Source organism: Corvus cornix, chromosome Z (genome assembly GCF_000738735.6).
Source record: "Corvus cornix cornix isolate S_Up_H32 chromosome Z, ASM73873v5, whole genome shotgun sequence".
Lineage (NCBI taxonomy): Eukaryota > Metazoa > Chordata > Aves > Passeriformes > Corvidae > Corvus > Corvus cornix.
The window spans coordinates 25,593,113-25,616,067 of NC_046357.1; the positions used below are offsets into that span (position 1 = coordinate 25,593,113).

The 22,955-nt window shown below is 46.5% G+C and overlaps 1 protein-coding gene across 1 annotated transcript in view; it reads left to right on the forward strand.

The window, feature by feature from the left end:
- The first annotated feature begins 14,821 nt into the window (after positions 1-14,821).
- The window catches only part of LOC104689803 (submandibular gland secretory Glx-rich protein CA), a 31,970-nt gene continuing 23,836 nt past the window's right edge, over positions 14,822-22,955 (forward strand). Inside the window, exons 1-2 of the mRNA XM_039567460.1 lie at positions 14,822-15,324; positions 20,215-20,280. Coding sequence (XP_039423394.1) covers positions 15,283-15,324; positions 20,215-20,280 — 108 coding nt within the window. The 5' untranslated portion in view covers positions 14,822-15,282. The remainder of the gene's footprint in view (positions 15,325-20,214; positions 20,281-22,955) is intronic.

Consider the following 22,955-nt stretch of genomic DNA (forward strand, 5'->3'; position numbering starts at 1 on the left):
GAACCAGAAGGCACAAATCTGAGAAAAAAAAAACTTGACTGACTCCTAGGATCATGGAGCAACCTGTTTTATTGGATTTTATTTGGGAAATTTTTTCTTTAAATTGAAAACTATTTTTCTCTTCCTTAAGAGGACGGGCAGCTTTGCTAATATGAACAGAGCTTGTGCTTTGGCCAGCATATTTTCTTCTCACTTGCTTTTGGGACTGAGCTTGTTCCTGTGGAACTGCTGGTCCTGGGTGGTCACAGACACTGGGAGGTGGACATTCACCTGGGCCTGAGCCACTGTGAATGAAGTCCATCTACTGTGGATTTTAAACCATCCTGAACGTGGAGGGGACAACCACAGCAATGCCCCTGTACTTCTCGTGGATCATCACAGCGTGTCACCCTTGCTCCACGTATTGCTCTGCCGGGTTGCACTTGTAAGGAGCTGAAAAGTGGGTGAACCAGCTGTGCAGGAGAGCAGTTATCATGTTGGAATCTGACCTTCCCCACTGCTGGCTGGCTTGTTCTCCTTCTGCTGTTCCTCTTTCCAGGAGAATAGGCAAACACTGGGCAAGAGCTCAAAAATCCTTACACATGTTGGCCCTTCCTTGTCCTCAAAGCATCCAAAGAGTTTGAAAAAAAGCCCGTAGCATGTACTAAAGATCAGAAACCGTAGATTTCAAGAAAGGTGCAAATACAGACACCATTATCATATGACCCAAAAGAGTTGCCTGCAATCCAGGCTGACACTGATGCTTCCAGTGTGACCACAAAAGAACCAGAATGGAAGGATCAGTTTCATCATGCAAATTGTTCCATGCAAACTAGACACAGATTTAGTTTCAATGCACTGACAAACAGAAGAACTGTGGAGGAGAACTGTGACCACAGGCCAAGTCTTCCTTGACCAGCCTGATCTTCTGTGACAAGGTGACCTACTCAGTGGATGAAGGAAAAGCTCAGGTGAGATCACACCTCGAATCCTGTGTTCAGTTTTAGGCCCCTCATGACAAGAAAGACATTGAGGTGCTGGAGTGTGTGTCCAGAGAAGGTCAGAGGAGCTGGAAAGGGTCTAGAGATGAAGTCATTTGAGTGGCTGAGGAAGCTGGAAGGGTTTATCCTGGAGAAAGGGAGGTGATGTGGCCCAGGACACATCGCACCTCTCCACCCAAGCCAGCAACATCCACATACAGTCCCCATGTTCCTTTCAGTTACAGCTCTGAAGGGTTTGGTCAAGGTCCCCCTTGGTCCAGAGAGCCCCAGAGGGCTCCTGTGGCTGGGTTTGCCCACGGTGGGGGCGCCCAGGACATGCTGAGTCAGGCAGTGGGGACCAAGGCTGGGACCTGTGGGCTGGGAGATCCGGCTCTGAGGGTTTCAATATCATGCAGGGTGTGGCAAACTGGGATCTGTTCCAGGGACACCACCAGGCAGCCCCAGCCACAGCCCCACTGCAGGTGGATTCTGACAGCCAGTGAGAGCACATGCAGGGGTAATGTTGGGCTGGATGGGAGCTGGAGAAGATGCCCAGGGGGTTTCTAATGCAGACTGAGAGCTGGTACCCTCAAGGCAGGGCATGGTATCTCTCTTGGGGCTGCAGGCAGATGGAGCTCGAGGCTCTCAGTGACCACAGGTGCCCAGAAAGGCTCTGGGGACATTTCAGGTGCCCCCAGCCCTCTGCTTCCTCCCAGCCAGACCTGCTGAATGCCCTTTCCCTCCACTCCCTTCAGGCCATGGCTCCATCAACCACTCTCATCCTGGCTCTGCTGGGCATCTTGCCCAGCCTGAAGCTGAAGGACCAGGTCAATGCATCCACAGCCAAAGGGATGCAGGAGCATGAGGAATACCTGAATCAGGAGATGACTCAGCTCCTGCAGGAGATTGAGGGGAGCAGTGGCACCATGGAAACCCTGCTCCCTTCAGCACTGCAGCAGCAGTGGCTGTTTTGGGTCAGTGCAGCAGCAACCCTGGTCCTGGTTCTACTCACTGTGGGCTGCTGGCTGGTGAGGAGAAGGAAGACTCAGGAGCCTCCTCAGCTGCTTACACTGTTCTGGTCTTCCAGAAGACTCCTGTGAAGTTGGAATCAGGCTGATTGTGTGATGTTTGCCAGTGCTGAAGTCTCCAGTCTACGACTTATGATTCATTTGAGAATCCTCACAAGATTCAAACAAGTGTCTATATGGTGGCACTGACAATCTGCCAACAGCCTCCCCTCTTTGGTATAACAAAGTCCCATGGGTTGTTTTCTATTTTCCAAGTGTCACCTTTTTTTTCAGCCAGTCCCATCTCCCCGTCCCTCCTGTCATAACGAATGTGTGAATCTGGAGATTTGCCCTTTTCCAGGGAAATCACTGTATTAGAAACAACACTTGGCGTGAAACCCAGGGCTGGGTGCTTGGGCACACAGAAACATCAGCACTGCAGATATGAGCAATGCAGACCCGAGGCTCCAGCACCACCTTCTTCCTGGCTTTTGGAACATGTTGCTCCGCAGGCACCATGCTGCCTCTTCCTGCAGAGCCAGAATGGCTCCCCAGGGAGCAATATCAGACTTCTGGAGCTGCAGCTCCTGATTACAGCAATGTCTTCTGGTAGCAGGAGACAGACTGCAGAAGCTGAGCAGCAAGGGTGGAGCCATGCCTCATACCACGGGCAAGATGTGCCCATGATTTCGTCTTATCACCTCAGGGTGATGTCTGGAGGGAGCTGTCCCTAGTTCCCCTCACAGCCCTAAAATCATGCTGCTGAGATGAAAAGAATGTGGTACGTTTGCTTTTCTCTTAGGTCCTCTCTCCCCTCAGGAGAAGAACTCATCAGGCCAATTAAAGGAAAGGGTTTGGCCTGCCCGTGTGAATACAGAAGAGCAACCTAAAGGTTTTCATTAAGAGGTCTTAATTAAGAGATGTTCACTAAGGGAGGCTGCTGCTGTAATAGGAAGGTGTCTTAAAGGACAACCTGACTAATGCAGGGTATAACAAATGTCTGCAACAGCAAACAACAGCAAGAAGTCGATGAGCAAAGTCCCAGGCTGTGTGACTCCATCCTTTAACCCCTTAGAGCCTGCTGCTGGTGCAGGATCAAATCCCTGCTCCACTCCAGAATACACATCTCAATGGAGAATTTTTGAGACAGAGTGAAGGTGCACTGTGGCACAGGGCTCTCTGTGACAGCAGCAAACCCAAACAACCTTTCTGAGGAGAACTGAGCCCTTTCTGAGCCCTGTCCCCCTGCTCAGATTTAGTGATGAGTCTCACCCAAGGTCTGCAGCTCCACACCCCTGGAGGGGATGTGGGAGCTCGACACGAGAGGAATGTTGTGGCCCTTGAGGGGATGCTGCAGACCTTGAGGGGATGCTGGACCTCACAAAGAGGTGTTGTGACACAGGAAGGGGTGCTCACAAAATCTCATTCTGATCTCAGCCTCACAGGTGTCTTCTGGGAGACCAGAACAGCTGACTGTAAGCTGATGAGGAGACTCCTGGAAATGCCCTTGCCTGGCCAGACACGGCGAGCAGGACCAGAGCTGCTGCAGAGCGCCAGCTCCGGGGCCTGCCTGCGCCTGGCAGCGGGTTGCCATGGCTACAAAGTGAGCTGCTTTGAGGGGGAAAAGATTAAATCTGGCCTGGCTGCCAGTCCGAAGCTACCCTGGGAGACGTGGCAGGGCCTTGTGCGGAGTGCACAGTCCGGGAGAAGCTCTGACCCCCCCAAAAGCCGCCACCCACTCCAGGGCTTCCAGCTCCCAGGTGTTGCACACGAACTTTGGAACAGGAAAGTGAAGTCATCCCGAGCTATTACAGGAATCAAGGAAGAACTGAGCACTTTGTCCAACTTCACTGTCGTCAGAGGGCTCTTGTCCCCGTTCCCTGGCCAGCTGCTGGCTCGGGAAGAGCTGTGCCTATCCCCACCATCTCTATCTCCTGGGCACCACAAGAGCTGACACACAACAAGGGTCTCCTTGGGCCACATCCAGAGTTTTGTCTCACTCCCCAGCATGGCTTGGCAGGCTCAGCGTTCCCTCACTCCAAAGTGCACCTCTGCCTAAAGCCTTTTTTTGGCTCACTGCAGTCAGGAACTGAAAGCATCGTGTCAGGGGTGAAGAGTGAGCACAGAGCTGCATGTAGAAATCTCTTGGCCGTGGATTAGTTTTCAGCTGCTTGTTCTGCCTCCAAAAGGAAGAAAAGAGAAAAAAACAAGGCAAAAAACAAAGAAAGGGAAAAAGAAGAAAGAAAAGGAAAAGAAGAAGGAAAATAAAGGAAGAGGAAGAGAAAAAGGAAAAGAAGAAGGAAAAGGAAGACGAGTAAAAATTTTTAAAATAACAAGCAGATCCCATGACCTCACCAGGTGGCACACATTTTAAGTGCTTCAAGAGAAAATAAGGAATGAATCAACAGACTATGCTCCATGACTATAATCCCTCCTCTGCCAGTTTGTCTCTAGTTTGCAATTAGTATCAAATGCATTTTTGAAAAAAATTTAAAAATTAAACAGGCTGTCTATTACTGGCATTTCAGCTGTGTCCTCACATGTACACTGGCAGAATACCTTGTGCATCAAATTTTAATTGCAATCAGTTCTGAGGCTAGAACACTAATGTTTTTATTTATAGCAGTGAACCATCACTGCTGCAGAGCTCCCTTTTACCTGTTAAAACTGAAGTCTGAAAAAATAGGATGCATCTGATAGAGCCCACAGCAGTTTGCTCTCTCTCTCTCAGCTGTAAGAGGACTGATAGTTTCCCCATGTGTCTCTCTCCACACGACCTGAGAACAGCCTGGACACTGATTTCACAGAACGATTTCCATTTTTCCACCTTTCATAGCGTTGCTGCCTCCTATCTCAGGCCCAACATGATGGCAATCCTTCATTTCCAGCTGCAGGATCTATCAGCCCATCTCTTTGGATGTGGCAAGGTCTAGAAACTCTTCACAGAAACAAAAACACTCACTGGCACATCACCAGTGGGTTTTAAAAGCAGATGAAGACTTTTTTAAAAAATCCATCCAAAAGAGACCTTATTTTCCCCTGTAGTTGTAGGAAGCCAAATACCAGAGTTAAGTTATGGTAAAAGGAGATTGCAGAACTTTAAGATTCCTACCACTCAGTTTTGTTTGCTTCCTGTTCCAAAATTTATAGAAGTAATGATACCAACTGAATCTGAGTGACAGGTGAAAACAAATTTAGGCAAGGCTAGATAACAACTAAAACTTTTGTGTTTTCAATCTCAGAAAGGATTCGTTTCCTAGGCAAAGAAAGATCACCTGTCTTGAACAACATAAAGACAGAAGTTCTGCTGCACATGCAAGGGAAGGGTCCCACCCACAGGGCAGGGAAATGTGCACCCCAATTTCCTGGCCAGCTCACTTTGAGGATGCCTCTCACTGCAAGATCTGGCACTGCCAGCATGGTTATTTCTGCCTTCATTCACTACTCAGGCTTTTAATTTCTATTAACAAATTTGAGACCTGAAGCTTGGGGCTACTTTGCTATTTGAGTTATTATTGCCTGAGCCTCCCCCCACATTTGCACAACAGGAATATAAAACGGCTTTACATGCAGATAACTAGATTTTTTTCCCCACTTTTCCTTCCATGTCACACCCTATACAGAGCCTCACAGACAAGGCTCTCTACATGGTGCAGGAAAGGGGACACGATTCCCAAAAACGTGATAGCTTCACTTGTTTTTGTAACAAGTTTTGCTGCTGCAGAGGGGAAGAGGGAGCTGTAAGCTCTGGCAGCAGACAGGATGAGATGAGCCATAGGGAGGAAATGAGTCACGGCCCCAGCGGGGCAAAGGGAGTTCCCCAGAGAAGAGGCAGCAGAAATCAAAGCCTGCTGTCCTCCTGGGGCACCCTGAAGAAGAGGAAACACAAGCTGGGACAACATGTACCGCTGGACAGGAGAACTCACCACTACCATGCCACTGATGTTCAGAGCCATTTTGAGCAGCTGACAGGGCTGTGTATATCTGAGAGCTTAAATTCCTCAGATTCTGTCTTTCTGCCACATCTTTCAGCACTTGTCAGTATGGTAGGGAGATGCTTGAGACTCACAGACATCATCAGAGTATCAGAAGGAAAAGCTGAATAATATAATTTATCCAAAGTAATGATGCTTCGTTGATGCTGTTCTGATTCCCAGGAATGGTAGAAACCAGGGGACACTATGGACCCTTTCTGGACGATTTGGGGCTGAGGAGACAAAAGCCTGTGTACAGCAAATATTAACCTAGGTATGATTTACTTTGAATGAACCTGCACTGCCAACAGGACAATTCTAAGTCACCAAAAAAAAAAAAAAAAAAAAAAAAAAAAAAAAAAGTAAAAAAAAAAATATATGGCAAAGTGTAGAAATGTCTAAGAGACGTCTTCAGCTGTGAAAAATAAGGGTATAAAATCTGATACCTCCTGGGTGTGTGGTGTAGCTGTTTTTGGGTATTTTACAGAGCCCTGGTCCACATGGTGAGGAGATGGAGAGGAGGGGAGGCAGCGCAGGCGGGAGACACCCCCAACAGCACAAGCACAGTAGTGCCCAACTTGTCCCAAACATGTTGTTTCTCTGCTCAGAAGTTCAGATCCGAGCGAGAACGACTCTTGAGAACCTTAGCGCACAGGATTTCTGGCAAGACAAACAAGAAAAACAAAGAGTACAAGCACAGTCTTGTCAACAGGTCCGTGCAGCGGAGCCCGGCTCATCTGCAGAGTCAGGGTAGGGAAAGGAAAGTTTCAGCTTCAACAACCCAGGTCTGCCAGACTCCGGGCACTGCTGCGGGTGAGTCACGCCTTGTGCATCTCATAAAGAGCTGCTCTGTAAACACGGCGGAATGCAGACAGCGAGGAGCAGCGGGGAACGGCAGGATTGCGGTCAGAGGGAGGAAAATCACCCGGCAGCCACGCACCCGCCCCCGTCCAACCCTGGGAAGAGGGCGCCTGTCCCCTGAGATAAGCCATTGTCCGAGCAAAGGGCTGCTCCCCGCCTCACACCACTGCCATCGTTTCCCCAAGCCCCCCTACAGTCCCGTGGAATTCCCGTTCGCATTTTGTTTTATGGGATGTACCTGGTATTTCCCATCCCCAGGGGGTGCCCTTGGTTCCCCGAGGATCCTCTCCTCGGAATGCGAAGCCAGTCCCCCGACTCGCTGTAAAACCCACACAGTTGGGCAGCAGAGGCAGAGGACGTGGAGGAAATGTCTGTGCCGGCATCGCTGCACAGATACAGGCACGCTGGCACCGAACTCTTTAACTCTTTGTTCTTCACAAGTTACCAGCCTGCTTGCAACCACTGGCAGCGGGTTTGGGACTTAAAAGGATCGGGTATCTTCTGACAACAGTACACAATGCTGGCAGAGATTTCCGGAGTCTTTTTTTAGAAAGACAACAGACTGTCTTGTTGCTGTCATGATTTATCCATTTTTTTCCCCGGTTTTTCCCCTACAGGGGGAAAGGGGATTTTCACAGGTGCAGGTATCTTAACCCAGCTCATGCAAAGTACTGTTTTCACACTTTACTGTTGCAGAAATTATGTTTTTTGGACTTGATCTAAAACTCACTGAGGGCAATGGGAAGCCAATATTTGCAGTGAGGTTTGAAGCAGGTCCCTGGCGAGAACAAGTGGCCACATTTCCTCCAGTTACGGCAAATTCTGAGTGGTGGACAAGGATTTTGACTCCTGGTCCCCCTAGTAGGTGGACATTTGTGCTCATACTGTGTTGTTTGCAAATTACCATCTATTTTCATGGTCTTAACAGCAGGATGTATTTCTTTTCTCACTCAAGGCCATTATTTTTGCCACATTTAATAATTGCACATTAATTATTTAGCTTATTACTCCACCCCAAAGCTGCTGTGCTGCTGGCCTAGAGCCTCAGGAGAGCAGAGCAGGACAGATCTGTCACGTAGCTCACTGGGGTGAGTCACAGCAGAGCTGTGAGGGGAGCAGCAGGCATGGGGTGAGGGTGTCATCCACCTCCCCACACAGATCCCAGGGGTCCAGCCCCACTCCCCTGCCAGGGAGCTTGTCTGCCCCTCATTCAGAAGTAGACTGGGAATTTGGACACAGGGCAGGGGTGCTCTGCTTGTGCCAGGGCAGAGCACAGCAACACCATGAGCAGGGGTGGCCAGGCTGGTTCTGGCAGCACAAGCCTGGGCACGGTGCCTCTGTCTTGGGCAGTGCCATCACAAGGCACTCCACACAAAACAAACTCATTTCCTCAAGCAGAGGACTTCCTGTTACTCCTCTGCTGCTCCGTGGTGACTTGAATTACTTCAGATTTTGCAACATTTGGGGCTGTACACAAAACCTAAGTTACTCCAGAACCACCGTACATTTGCCCCCCCAAATGCCCACGCTTGTGACAGTCATGGTGTGTCTGCAGATGGAGTTTCTGTCACCTGCACAACACAGCACAGGGCACTGGACACCCGCAGGTGGCGTTGGGGTGGTCACTGCCCACAGGGAGCAGAGCATCACCTCAGCTCGCAGGGCTGTCTGGCCCCATCAGCCTGCCTCGGAGAAACAGCATGTGGCTCTGCGTAGAAGTGACAGATTTGTGGGTTTGTGATGTGCAAAAAAAAAAACCCTCCTCTGTCACAGCTTATAATGATCTGCACGCCAGCCGCATGTAAATCGTGCTGGGTTGCTCTACCCAGTGGTTCCACTGCAAATCAAGTTCTCTGCACTCCTGTGCTCATGCTTGTTCCCAAACATGCACAGAAACGGGTTTTGCTGCAGTGCAGGAGTGCAGGGCTGCTCCACCACATATCTCAGGGCAAACACAAACCCAGAAGCTTAAAAGAGAAAGAAGGAACTGAGAGCTGCTCCCAAGGGAAAGCAGTGTGTGCAGAGTGGAAGCGATCCACGCTCTGGCTCCATTAATGCCATATGTCTGATTTCAGAGGAGGATGAGCAGGAAGGGAAGCTGCTGCAAGAAGGGATGTCCTTGGGCAAGGCACTGCAGAGGCTTTCATACAGCCGAGCTACACCGAGTGCTGTGGCTCTGGTGCTCACTTATCTATGGTTCAGCTCAATGCCCCTTCAATTTGCTTGCTTTTTTAACTATGAAAAATGTCTGCTGCCTCCAGAGCAACACAGGGCTGTAAAATACTTTCCATGCTACCCATGTTTCCCTTCCAAGCAATCCCAGCTCCATGTTTTCATGCATTTCTGAAACAAGAAATAATTTACTGCAAAGCAGCGTTGCAATTCCCCATACAACATTCCTGTGCCGGCCTGTCCTAACCTTGGCTTCCTTCGTGTTGTTTTGACTGGAAGTTTTGCTTCTTAAGAGGCACCGAGTGTGGTATGAACCTGTGAAGAGACCTGTGAAACTGTGTCTGTAGGGAGCGATCATGCCAAGATGGAGAAGAACTTAATCCATGCAAGTGAGAAAATAGATGAAAGAGGGAAGTAATGGCAGAGCAGTGGACATAATGGATTCAGGGATGCAGGCTGTAAGCAGATACATGGTTGTTAATATTAATGCAGCTTTTAACATGTTAATGTAACTTCCAGATGAGGCACTGGCTAACCAAGTTAAACAAAGGATGAACCAGATGCTAACGAGGCTGCTAAATGCTCCACATCCACCTACCCCCATCCGGCAAATCTGCAATTACTGAGCAGACAAAGCCCAGCATTGTAATTTCCCTCCCTCTCAACAGGAATTTCTTGTTTGCCAGAGGTTTTTTTTTTTTTAATGCCCTGTCACAAGTGCAGAAGGAAACCCTATGGAAGTACTGTTGTAATTACTGACATCTTGTTTCACAGGCAGCTGCTGAAAGAATACGAGAAGAATCACAGAATCACAAGATAATTTAAGTTGGAAAAGACCCTTGAGATCATCGAGACCAACTGTTAACCCAGCATGGCCAAACCCAACACTAAACCATGTCCCCAAGTGCCACATTTACATGACTTTTAAATCCCTCCAGAGATGGTGACTCCACCCCTGCCCTAAGGCAGCATCACTCTCCAAACGACGAAGGATCAGGGAAGAATTTTAAAACCCTAGGAGGAAGTAAAAGAGATATTTCACAGTCCTGGCAAAAGAGCATTTTGTGTGTTACAATAACCAGCAGTGTCCAGTTCTCTCTCAGAAGCACAGTCCTGAAAACCCCCAAGGGAACAGCTGGAAAAGTGACCATCTTTTTTTTTTTTTTGTATTACAGGGTCATGGCCATTCCGTGCTGCTTCTGTCACTGATAGCTACAAGTCATATCCAGCTACAGGCTGATGCCCTGCATAATCCTTGCAAAAGCTGAGTGGAGGCAGGTGGAAGAGGTTTTTTCCTCACATTTCTAGCCCTAGATGATGTCCAAGGTTTCTGTCAAAATTCTGCCTTACACTAACAATTTGTAGTGTAACTTCAGTGCAAATTTATTATACCTACCAGTGCTGTTTCGAGTTATTTTTCTTCAGTGTTTAGTCATTAGTCTTTTATTCTACCTGTGAATCATGGGAACATTGGTTAGTGATATAGTGCTTTGCACGATACACTTGTACCAAATAGCTGCAAGACATTTATGTATGTATGAATGTATATGCACACTACATATAAAGTAGTTGAGCATTGGCTTTAATTTTGCTTTTGGATTAGTTACAAACTGTATTTTAATCGGGATGGGCTTTTTCAACCTTGATTGCAGTTATCTGTGCATGGGTAAGATAGCGAGAAAAAGAAAATACAACCAAAAACATAAGCAGGGATGTGATGACATGTAAAACCTTTCCTTCATCACCCTGGGATCAAAAGTCACCCACTGCATCTTTGCAAACCAAAGCAGACAATTTTTAACTTCTTTTACTGGATGCATTTCAGAGAACTGCAGCTCTTTTTCGCAACCCTTCCTTCAGGGAGCCTCTCTTAATACCAAGAACTTCAGGATTAATTTCACCTGAAGAAGGGTACTGCCCTGAGGGGAACATTCTTCACGTTGAAGGTTAAGGATAAGTGCACTGTGGCACTGGAGGGAATGCTATCAGTCTCAAGCCAATGACTGTTTCTGTAGCATATGGAGATTAAGTGAGAAAATGTCCAAGCAGTATACCGAATTTTTAATCTCTTGCATGGACTTTATGATTTGACACAGATCAAAGCATTTTCCAAAAATCTACACGTTGACATTGTAAGCTGTATTTAAAAGCTATGTGCTTTATTTTGTTAGCATGGATTTCTATTGATTTTGAAACCCTGGTGTATAAAGAGTTCAAAGTATATTCTAAATACACAAGGCTTTTCTGTCTCACCTCTCACAGAGCTCACCAATCTGCAATTTCTGCCTACAGACTACTCTAACCCTACAGTTTGAGAATCCAAGACAAATGGTATTGTAATTCTCACATGTAAAAATCTTTACAAATCAGGCTTAAAAAAATTCAATGAGGCCTAGATCATACATTTTTCTTACTTTCATAATTTAGTTTACATCTGAGAGAATGCCCCTCATCTTGGGTAAGTTCTTTGTAGATAAAGCAGCAGACAGACGTGAGCTGCAGGTCGGCCACTCCTGCATAGCTGCAATGTTTGACATGCACTGGGGCAACGCCTCACTCATCCTGCTGCTCTTCCTTTCAGACTCACTTTGGGGCCATAACCTCATCTGCATCTGTATCCAGTCCAGAAAAAATGCCTGTGGTTTGCTGAAATTTGTATTAATTTATAGTGTGGTCTCAAATCAGTTACCTTGAATTTCTGCTGACTCCCAGAACTGACAACACCGTTTGGCTCCCCCAGCAGAAACTGGGGGGAGACAAGAGGACCAAACACATGGGGGTGGAACACAGTCTGGGAAGATGAAGGATACCATTTTTTTTTTCCCCCTCACAGTTGTATGTGATCCATCGTACTAAACTTTGGGGTTTGCTACATTTCAGTGTAACAAAAGAAAATATGGATATATAAAAATTTTCGTACATATCATACAAATTTGGCTCCAGTAATTATGCAAAGTTAATTTCAAAATGATTTTGATTTTTTAATTAAAAGTTCACCTCAATTACAAAATAACAAATTATCAAACCTCACCAAAGACTCTAATTTTCTCTTGGTTGGTGTCAAAGTTTATGTCTTCTCTCTGAGGGGAGGAAATCTCCACTCATCAGTGGGGATGGAGTCCAGCAGGAAATCTTCAGACCCCACTAAACTAGCAGAGGACATACCACTTATAAAAGATGTTTATAACATGTACAAAAATAGAAGTATCCACAGATATGGAAATAAACCCTTCTTTTAAAAAGTAAGGATTGGCATTAATGCTTTCTAGAGCAAGGATGTCATCAAACCATGCTTATCAACAAACAGAATTTCCATAACTTAAAATACCACTTTCCATTTACTGAACACACGGTGAACAAAAACAGTAAAAGGAGAAATGAAATGTACTTGTTGGTCTTTGTTATTGTGGGCGTGTTAAAACAGGGTGGGACTGAATGCATCAAATTAAGAAGAAAAAAAAAAAGTAAATCCGGATGGTTTTGGGTTTCAGAGGAAGACAACAGAACAAAAACTTGAGAGGAGTTTCTTTGTAAAACACAGGAAGAGGAGGAAAGAAATTTTAAAAACTATTGTTTTAACTAGTTTTTATACTAAGACTTCTTTTAAACTACCCCGGCTGAAAATCCAGTTACACAAGAGATTTTGTACTTTATTTTGTAGATTTTGTGAATGACTCATAAGCTTGCAGTCATACCATTATGCAAGTTATATTAATAAAATATGTATGCTTGGCAAAAATTTCATCCCATCCTGCCAGAATTTTGAGCACCTTTTTATTGGGAGGCATTTGACGTCAACTGGCGCCCTTTGGAGATGAGGCATGGTGAGGAAAATGAGTCTGTGATTCTTCATTCCAATTTTAGACTCCTAATACCTTGAATTACATGGAAATGTAGCCATGACTATTAAAAGCACACAAGCTCTTTTTGAATACTTGTTCACATCACACACTATTGCAGTAAAGAACAACCTGTGTGTTCCTGATGTGGCCACCTGCTCTTTTTCCAGCCAATAAACATTGAAAAAGCTGATGTTTGTGCCGTCCATCACCTCTTGCATCTGTTTCTGATCAGCCCTGTGCAGAACTCAGTGGCCAATGCCAGATAAAATCTCAGCAAGCCTCAGTGGATTTGTTCACTTGTGACAGAAAACTGTGATTTTTATACTACACGCTTGTATGCTGCTGCAAGGAAAATTTATTTTTTCCTAATTAAAGATAATAAGTGTCAGACAGACTTGGATAATTACTAGCAACTGCTCCACTCAAATACCCAAATCTTTACCCAAATGAGTAACCTGTTGGAGTGGAGTTTAGGCCTGCAGTATTTAAAAGGCTGACTCAGGCATCCATCAGCTGACTCTACTTCTGTCAGACGAGCAAGAACCTGCTTTTCCATCCCCAGGTAAATGTCCGCTGCTTACATCCTTTACATGTAAAAGTTTTCAACTAGTTAAGAATAAATTTAGGCAGAAATTGCCAGTAAGCAATGGTTTCTTGAAGCAGTGGCAAGCTAGAGGAACCTTTTAATAGAAACAACAATGCCAAGCCCTTAGCCCTAAAGCAAGATTTCCTTGCTGGGCTGGATGGAGCCCAGTCAGTTTACAAAACACTGCAACGACTGCAGGAGCTGGAGCAAGTGTGTGGGCAGCTCCCCTCCCTCCTGCAGCAGTGTTCAAACCTCATTTATAAACTGAACCTACTGGCAGAGCTGGAATGGATGATGTGCTTCTGGGTCAGCAGAACCCTGAATGTCCATCCTGATATCACCAAGGGTTTCATGTGTTACTGCCCTGTTCCTGTGCAACTCCACCACTCCAATCACTGTCAGCTCCAGCTGTTTGTCATCAGGCACATTGCTGTGAGATGGGTGACGCTTCCTGAGGGTTCCCTGTAGCCCTCTGCCAGCAGGGAGGGTCTGCTGCCTGCAGCTGGAGAAATGCAGCACAATCTGTTACACCTGTCAGAGCGACTGGAGGTAAACCTGCACACAGCAGCCCCACGTAGAAGCCAAGCATTAAACACGGCCCTCGCCTCCCCCTCCTCTGGAGCACCTTGCCTAGGTGTCACATGCTGAAACACTTCAGAGTCAGCCATAACTCTGCATGGATCTAATCAGAAAGGAAAAGAAGGACTGGCTTTAGGCAGACCCATCTGAACATTCCCCCTCTCTCTGCAGATTAAAACCATTTCTCAAGACCTTGAGGGGAGACCTCACCCACTTGTCTCCTGTCTGACAGCCCAGGGCATAGGCACTTATCTGGGTTTACAGACTTCCTACCACACGGATTAGTCCTACTGCCTCTTCCCCAAGGAAGGAGACAAGCAATCCCTAAAGACTGGGACACTTTTCCTTCCTCCTGCTGATGGACAAGGCCTCCTGACACAAGAATGTGTTCAGGAGCTGCTGCTGTTATCTCTTTGGAGTAGTGCAACTCATCCAACAGCTGTTCCACCCAACCAGCGTGTGCCTGGGGTTCCCTGACACGGAACACTGCAGACGCCGACTTCATTTACTGTACGCAGCCTGGCAAGACAAAGTCGTCAAACTGCACCCATTCCTGCACACAGTATCTGTGTTTTCCATTTTATAACCTGACCTGCAACAAATCCCCTGAATGTGAGGGTTTAACACCACATCAACCCACGGGATGCGTGGCCAACTTCCAAACCAAGTGTATTTGCGTGGTGGGAACGAAGCCATGCCAAGGTGACGGCCAAGGCTGGAGCCAGCAGAGGTGGCAGGGTAGCACAGCTGTAGGGAAGGTGGCAGACCAGCCAGAGGCTGGTGGAAGAGCCAGGATGCCCAGGCTGGGGAAGGAAGCTATCATAGGAATAGGATGCCGCAGTTGGAGGGAAGCTGGCACAGGAGCCGGACGGAGGCCGGTGGAGGAGCCGGGTGTTGGAGCAGCCCCAAGCACCATCCGCCTGGCTCCATCCCGGGAGAAGAAGCCGTGAGGTGCAGGATCCACGCTGGGAGCTGCCATGGAGCCTGCTTAGGGTCGGCCGTCCACACCCAAACGCTTTTCCAAGGGGAAAGGCTTTCGTGAGGACAAAAAAGTCTGCGAGCTCTTCCCCCCCCACCACACAACCCTATTTTAAAGAAAAGCCACTCTCGCTCCAGCTGAGCGCCGTCCCACCACGGGCTCCCCGCTCCCGCTCCGCCACCTCATCCCGGACCCGCGGCCCCCCTGGTTCCCCCGTCCCGGCTCGGCCCCGGCAGGAAGGGGAGGGACTGAGGGCCGTTCCAGCCGCCCGCGGAGCTTTGGGAGCGACCGGCCGCCCCCCGCTCCTCTTCCCCGGGATCGACATGTCGGCGCCCGGGAAGGGCAGGCAGCCGCTGCCCGCGGCGGTAAGGCGGGCTCGGGGTTGCGGGGAGGGGTGTGAGGAGGGCGGCGATGCCGCTCCGCGCTGCCCCGGGCGCCCCGCGGCCCCGGCGGGGGAGCGGCTCCGCACCGGGCACCGCCCTGGGCGCGTCCCGGGCAGGGCCGGGCCGGGCAGTGCCGGGCAGGGCGGGCAGGAGGAGCAGCCGCAGCGCCATGGCTTTCGCCCGCTGGTGGTACGCCATGGTGAGTGCGGGGGAAAGCCGCGGGAGAGCCGGGACCACGCCGGGAGTGGCTGGCGGGGGGCGCGGGGTGGGCGGGCGCGGCGGGCGGGGTGTTCCGGCCGCTCGGGATGGAGAAGGGGTAAGGAACGGGGGTTGTGGTGCGGCTGGAGGCGAGACAACGCTTTTTAGGAAAAAACTCCAGTGCTTCAGGTCAGGTGGAAGCGCGGTGTGCTCCGGCCGCCGCTGCGCATCCCGTGCCCTGTCAGAAAGCGACACTGAAACCCGGGGGTTTTGGTGCTCTTCTCGGTGCTCGTCTCCCGAGTAGCGCAGGCTCGCGGGATGGCGAAACCGCAGCAGAACGCGTAAGTCAGGATTGTATGTGGGGCTGTTCCTGTTTTGGGAAAAACTGCGCTGCGCCTTTTTCCAGGATCGTGTTCTTCACTGCAGGTGGGTGGCGGCGATGCTGCCGGGAAGAACCGTCACTTGCCAGATCCTCCCTGAGCAAACCACAGCTCTCTGATGGCTCCATGCGGTTTGGATGGACTTGGGTCGCTGCTCATTACTGTGACGAACCGCGACTTCTTTAAAAGGCTTTAAAAAGCCTTTAAGAAACCTTTATGGCTTATTACTCACAGGAGGAAGCAGTTGGTCTCTGTATGGGGTGGTGAAAAAAAAAGTTTGCCTTCTGTTAAAGTTTTACAGAAACCATATGTTGTGAAATGTTGGTTTCAGAGAAAACATCACTTTAATGTATTTCCTAAATATATGATCAGGTAGATGAAATGCTTTGAAGTTATGACTCTACTTCTAAGTTGCTCCACGTAGCTTGGACCAGTGTTTAGCAGTGTTTTCAGCTATCAGTCATTGTGTCAGGTCAAATCAGTGTGGTGGAGGTGACACAAAATCACGAAGGGGAAGGTTTGAGAATTACTGCATTAAGCAATGAAATGGATGTAAAAGGTCTCATTAGCTCTGTGTCATCGCATCCAGGGTAAGAAAAGATACTACGATATGACTGTGTGTGATCAGGTAAGAAAACTGCTCCTGCACTTGCTCTTTTGGAAACCCATGGTTGTGGTTGTTGGCACTTGGGGGCCTCCACGTGGGACTGGAGCCCTCTCCTCTCCCATGTGTGTGATTCACACTGGGGAGGTGGGAGAGGCAGAAAAGGTGGGTGAGGGGAGCAGACACAAAGGAAGTTCACGTGATTCAAGTCTAGGAAGGTTTTTACTGACTGGTGTATTTAAAGCTGAGGTTGGATGTAATAAAGGCCTGGGTTTCACCTTTCGATTCCTTACCTGGCTTGATTGTAACTCCCCTGGCACCTCTCTGCAGCTGACAGTTTTCTGAGCAGTGTCAAAAGATCTCTTGTGTTCCTCCCAGTTCCAGCTGAGAGCGAAGGTCAGATTCCCATCTAATTTAATAGCTGTAATGCTGAGTTGATTATTTCAGCTGAGAATCTTGCAAGACTTCACTTCTCACCCGGTTACTTTACGTCCCCTGAGATGCTGCGCAATGGCCTTAAACCAAAGGCTTGTTAATGCCTTCTGAATCTCCTGAGGTTTTGAAGGAATTTCTTGGAAGCAAAGCCTTTAGTGAGGGGTTGGGTTTTTGGGTTTTTGTGCATATAGGTGTCTGTTCAGCTGTTAGTAATTTTCTCTGTGCTTTTTCACCAGTTGCTTTCTAGTTTATGAGTGCTGTTTGACTCAGAAGTTAAAGGTGTGTCTTAAAACAATAGTGTGGTGACATTTTTGTGCATTTTAGAACAGGATAAAGATCTCAGGATAAACTTTCTTGCTCATGACACTTACGTATTTTTGTGAACATGTAATTATGGGTAGGTTTGTGTGGGGTTTCTTTTTTAGTTAGTAAGGTTGGAAAATATTTTGGGCCAGCATAAAAGCTACAAGGAATTGTTAGCTCATGAGTCAAACTAGAAATGTCACTTCAGCTTTACACCCTCTGTTGATGTGAGAGAGCTGCGGCTGCTCTGATCCACTGGTTTGGTTATGAATATGTATCTTTGGCACTGTAGGGGAAGATGAGCAGGAAAAGGCAAGAGTGCCCAAAGAAAAAGTCAGCTTGTCATTATGATATGTGAGTATGAAGCAGGAGTGAATATACACTGTGCCACAAAACCTGAGCTTAACGTTCTTACTAAGCAGATTGATTTACTGCATGTATTTTCTTTGTATATTTAATATTTTTACTAGAGGGTTCAAAGCTTGGAAACGCAGATAAGAAAAGAGCTGTCGAAGGACATTTTTGGAACAGGGTCCCTCATCATACCTTATGCATCAACTGTTCAGGGAACCAGCATGTTTTCCTCAGGTGTATTGTGAAGCTGTGCTTTGCAAGGTTACCTCTTCAGGACAGCAGACTTTGCTGCAAGGCAGTACTTTCACAGGCTGTTTTGTTATCTGAGGCCAGAGAGTATCAGGTCTCTGTGTGTACACAGTGCATTACTCAACTTACTGGATTAAAAAAAAACCAGACCAAAGCTGCTTTGGTCTGACCACATGTGCTTCGCTCCCTCAGTTGGAATACGCGTATTTTTTGGCCTCTGATTCAAAGTCTCTTTATTACAGATGCTGTTTGACATAGCTGTCTGGAGGGAAGGTGTCATGCTTTTGATGTCTCTCTGACTTGAGTTTAGGGATAGCAAAGTTGTGGTCCTTGTCCTGGTTGACTCCATATCCTCTCTGGGCAGTGAAGCTGCCCTGGGGTCCCTCAGGGACACAGAGATATTTTGCCTGAGGGGTGATCGAGGGAATCCTGCCAGTCCCCTTCTGTATCTCCCTCTGCGTAGTCCTGGGTCTGTCTGGGTGCCCTTTTGGTGCCCTTTTGGTGCCCTTTTGGTGCCATGGTCCTGTCTGCTGTGGTTTGTTTGGTATGAGGATGAGGAGGTGGACTTAGGGAGGAAGGGTAACACTGGATTCAGTCCTGGTAAAGGTCTGGCATACTCAGAAGGAAGCAAGTAATTAGTTCCTACATTCCCTGACTTGATTTTGTAAAAGAAAAAAAAAAAAAAAACTAAGGAGAGCCTGCACTTCGATTGGTGTTGGTGCTTTTAAAGCTATGTCTGAATTTGAAGAAGAAAATGAATGAGAGCAATAAAAGACTTTAATAGCTGGATTCAGGGTAACACTTGATTTTTGGAGCATTTTGATGCTAAGGGTATCCATAAAAAGAGCCCAATCAACAGAGGTCTCCTTTAGCTCCCGAGCCTTATGGCTGGCTCTGAAATTCCTGTTCTGTCAGCAACAGGACACTCACTGATACTGCTCTTACTGATACGTGTGTGATATGCTTTTATTGTAGCAGTTAAGAGCACAGATAGCTGGGTAAATTGTGTCTGTACTGGAAGTGCTATTGTGGAGCAGTGAATCAATTAATCTCTTACCTGAATAGACAACCTGCAGGGCTTGTTTTTCCTCTAAAGAGGCATAATTGGAATATGAGTATAGCATTTCCAGTTTTAAAACTTTCAAGTATCTTAGTCGTAACCAATCTCATTTTAAAAACTTGAATAGTTAGAGGTTGTCCAAAACAATTATTGAAACTTTTGTTGCTATAGTACTTTTTTCAGCCTGCATTTTCTCCTGCTGATGTGCTGGAACTGATTCCTGTTGAAGATAGTGCAGTGATACATGAATCATTACTTTCTCCCTATAGCCATGTAAAGAAAAATCTGCAGGAGCTCATTACTTTGTGGATTAGCAGGCTTTACCTCCTACTGCTCAGTCCTGAAAACAGAAGGGAATAAATGGGTCTCGAATAATCTCCTGTCTTTACTTAACAAAACAAACCAGATGTGAATCCTCCCTCCCAGATGTCTCAGTTGCTGTGGGAAGTTACACTAGCTGAGATACTAGAGAGTAGCTATATTATGTTGCCTCTTATATTTATTTCTTGCTTTTTGCTTTTATTATTTTTGAAAAAGATTTTTTTGAGGGACCGTATTCACCACTTTTCAGAGATGCAGACAGTTACAAGGTGCTGGATGCCAGTGTGTGTGCTGAGCAAAATTTGTCTTTCTTTACACTGCTGCACATAGGAAGCTACTGGGGTTGTACATCAGGTTAGGCGAATGGAAGAGGTTTAGAGTCTTGGAGGAGATAAAAGATGCAGGAGGTTCAGGGATCCTGGAAGAACTATATTTCCTAATGTGCCTGAACTGTTGGAGCATTTATGTTTTTCTGTATCAGCACCAGAATTATAGCAATCATGGTAACAGCTTTCTTCCAGGTGAGGAGGGCTGGGCACAACAAGCATTTTAGTGTGTCTGAGGGAAGTTCAGATGCTGGAGTGGGTTGCACACATTGTGTTGGCATCTCTGAGAGCTGTTCAGTTTCTGCTGAAGCCTGTGGTTCTGACATTTCCAAAACAAGCGTTGGAGAGTGCTTTGCTGCTAAGGGGTGAGTGATAAGCTGAATATCTTCCAGAGCTTTTCACGAGAACAGTCATGTAACTGCCCTAAGAGTCATGACCTTATGACTGATTACTCTTGAAGTTATCCAGCAGGCCATTTAGAAATCCTGCCCATTAGTGAGAAGAAAAGCTTAAGTGTTCCTTCCTGTCATATTGTGGTAGCTGAAATGAATCATCCTTGCACTAAGAAGTTTGAGAATTTCTTTGTGTGGAAGATATGACTTAAGGTCTTAATAGCTACACTTCTATTTTCTTTGTTTACAGCATGGTGACAAGAAGGCAGATGAAGCTTCTTCCAAGGTGGGAGAGAAAAAAGCAGAAGTGGGAGAGGTAAATTCAAATGTTTGAACATACTAAAAAGAAAAGTTGGTAATGAATTTTCTCATATATGTATTTTTGCCTTTTGATAGCAAAGTGGTATCTTTTGGACAATTAACTGGTGACTCCACTCAGTCATTATTCATCCCAGGAATGTTTAGTTTTGTCTTGTGCTGCTGAGCAGTGTCCTGGAAATATTTTATTTGCTTTGTTCATATTTTCCCTAATATTTCACATTGGTATCCATGGAAATTACCTCAATAGAGTGTCTACTGTGCAGTGCCAGGGCAGTGTGGGACACATCTGATGGCCCTGGTTTCACAGCTGCCCAGAAGCACAGGTGAAGTGAGTGCACTGTGATGCTTTCCCCCTGATGCTTCATCCATAGCAGAGGCTTTGTTGGAAATAACTTTGCCTAAGCCTGTTTGACTGCCCTGCAAATCAGGGTCAGTGGCTGCTTTTATTACAGTCCTCTGAAGTAGATGATTTAAGCAACTGCTTTCCTTTCCTGTCCAGAAAGCAAGGCTTCTCTAGCCTGAGAATGTGTTCCTTCTTTCCTCTCCAGACAGCTTGTTTTTTTCACAAATACCATTGTGCATTTATACATTCTTGGTTTAATGCCATATTCTTTGACTGCACATTGTTCCTCTTAGTAGAGAAGTGCTGACATTTTTGTGGGAAGGGTGGGAATCGCGGCCTGTAGTTTGGTGTTCTGGGGTTAATGTTTCTGACCTCTCATGGAGAAGATCTGTTTCCAGCAAAACAAGACTCTTATTGAAATTTATTGTCCGGATACTTCTGCTTTTTGAGTCCTTAGGATACTGCAGGTATGTTTCCTCTTGTGAATTTCTTTGTATATTTTACTTGTTCCATCCACTCTGCAGTGCTTAAAAGTGGAAATAGATCAAAAACCTCTTCCACAGACCCACTGAGGGGCATTGACCTCGCTGTGACTCACACTTACCTCCAAGACACTCTGATTTGTTAAACAGTGGAGGAAGCAACTCAAAATCTTTGTACAGCTTTCCCAAGAGTCTGCAATGTTACATTTTTGTTTAAAAGTCAGAGATTATTCCTTTACCTTCAATTTTTGAAGCAGAAGTTTATAATATATCTGTAGAGAGCTTTGGGCAACGTTGTCTAGAATACTGAGTTTGTTCACCTGCCTACTAGGAAAGGTTTGGCATTAGGAAAATTACAAGAAAATGTGGAGGTCTTTGAAGAGTTTATATCCATACTGAAAGGAAAACATTAAAATCAGTATGGTTGTTGTATAACTAAAAATAACAACAAACAACTCTTATCTCTCAGATTCTTTGGGTATATAGTCCTGAAGGAGTGAGAAAAGGAGGGTAGAGCTTTGAAAAGCAGAGGTAGGAAAGGCCTGACATTGGTTTGAGTGGGAGATGCCAATTAGCCACAACATCAAGGGGAATTCAAAATGAATACTGTTAGGGTGTAGAGCAGGCTTCTTAAGCATTTCTTCTTGGAGACTTAGAAGCAGACTGAAGAAAACACAGCAGGTTTACTGTAGATAGAAACCTGTTTGGTAAGACATGGACTTGCACAGAAAGGATGGAACTGTGATATCATGGTTGACGGGGCTGTGTAGTCCTTGGAAAGACTGATCTCCATCACTTCATTGCCTAAAGATTTATGCCAAGGAAGGACACTGTCATACTTGTTTGAGTCATTTTGGCAGTGCTGCTCAAGCTTTAAGTCTAGACAAGATGTGGGGATGTGCTTGCACAGGAAGGGTCTGCTTTGGGTTGAGATTCACACAGTCTGTCAGTCTAGTGATGAGAAGCTGAGTGTATCTGTGCATGGTGCCTCGTAGGAACAGTCAAAAGATGTGCTGGAAACTACAGATGTGTTAGAATATGTAATTGAAAAAAAAAATACAGGCAGTTTTTCATCAGTGTACATGTCAATAAAAGTGTGTGTGTATGTGTTAAGTTGTATTGGACACTGCTCCAGGACAAAGGCTCAAGTTACAGGGATCTGTCCTAAATCTTCATGTCTTGGTTGTTAGAACCTTACATTTATTGAATTCTAGGGAGAATCAGACACTTCCTGAAAATCTAGATCAGCTTTACTGAAAGGTTTTCATTCCTTGTGGGTGTGTGTATGGGGGGTGTTAACAGAAAAGAAATGGTGGTTGTTGGAATTGCTGGTTGCTCGTGCACATGAATCTGTGGCATACTTTTGCAGCTGGGATGCAGGTGCCACCCAGCAAAAGTGAGTGATGTACTGCAGGTTTCCCCATATCTGTCCCTCTGTTCTCTCACTGTGATGTAACATCCTGGACCTGAGCCAACGCGTTTGGAGATGCCATTGCAAAGCGTACAAAATAGTAAATTTCCTTTATTCCCCTTGCCTCCTGGTGTTCCAAGGCTTTTAGCAATTTGTTAGCATGTGAGGGACAGCTGGTGTGGTTTTATTTTATCCCTCATCTTGATACGGTCTTCAGCTAATGTGTGCCTTTCTACCAGTTTCAGATCACTTCCACTTTTGAGGCCATTGGGGCACTAGTTCTCTAGAAGCCCTTGGATACTAAAATATAAATGCTTTCAAGGGCAGATGGAGCAAAATCGCTGAAGAGAAACCGAGGGTGGTTTATAAAATACACTGAAGTTCAGAAGTCCCTGGCTCACAAATGGAGGCTGGAAGAGTATTTAGAAACATCA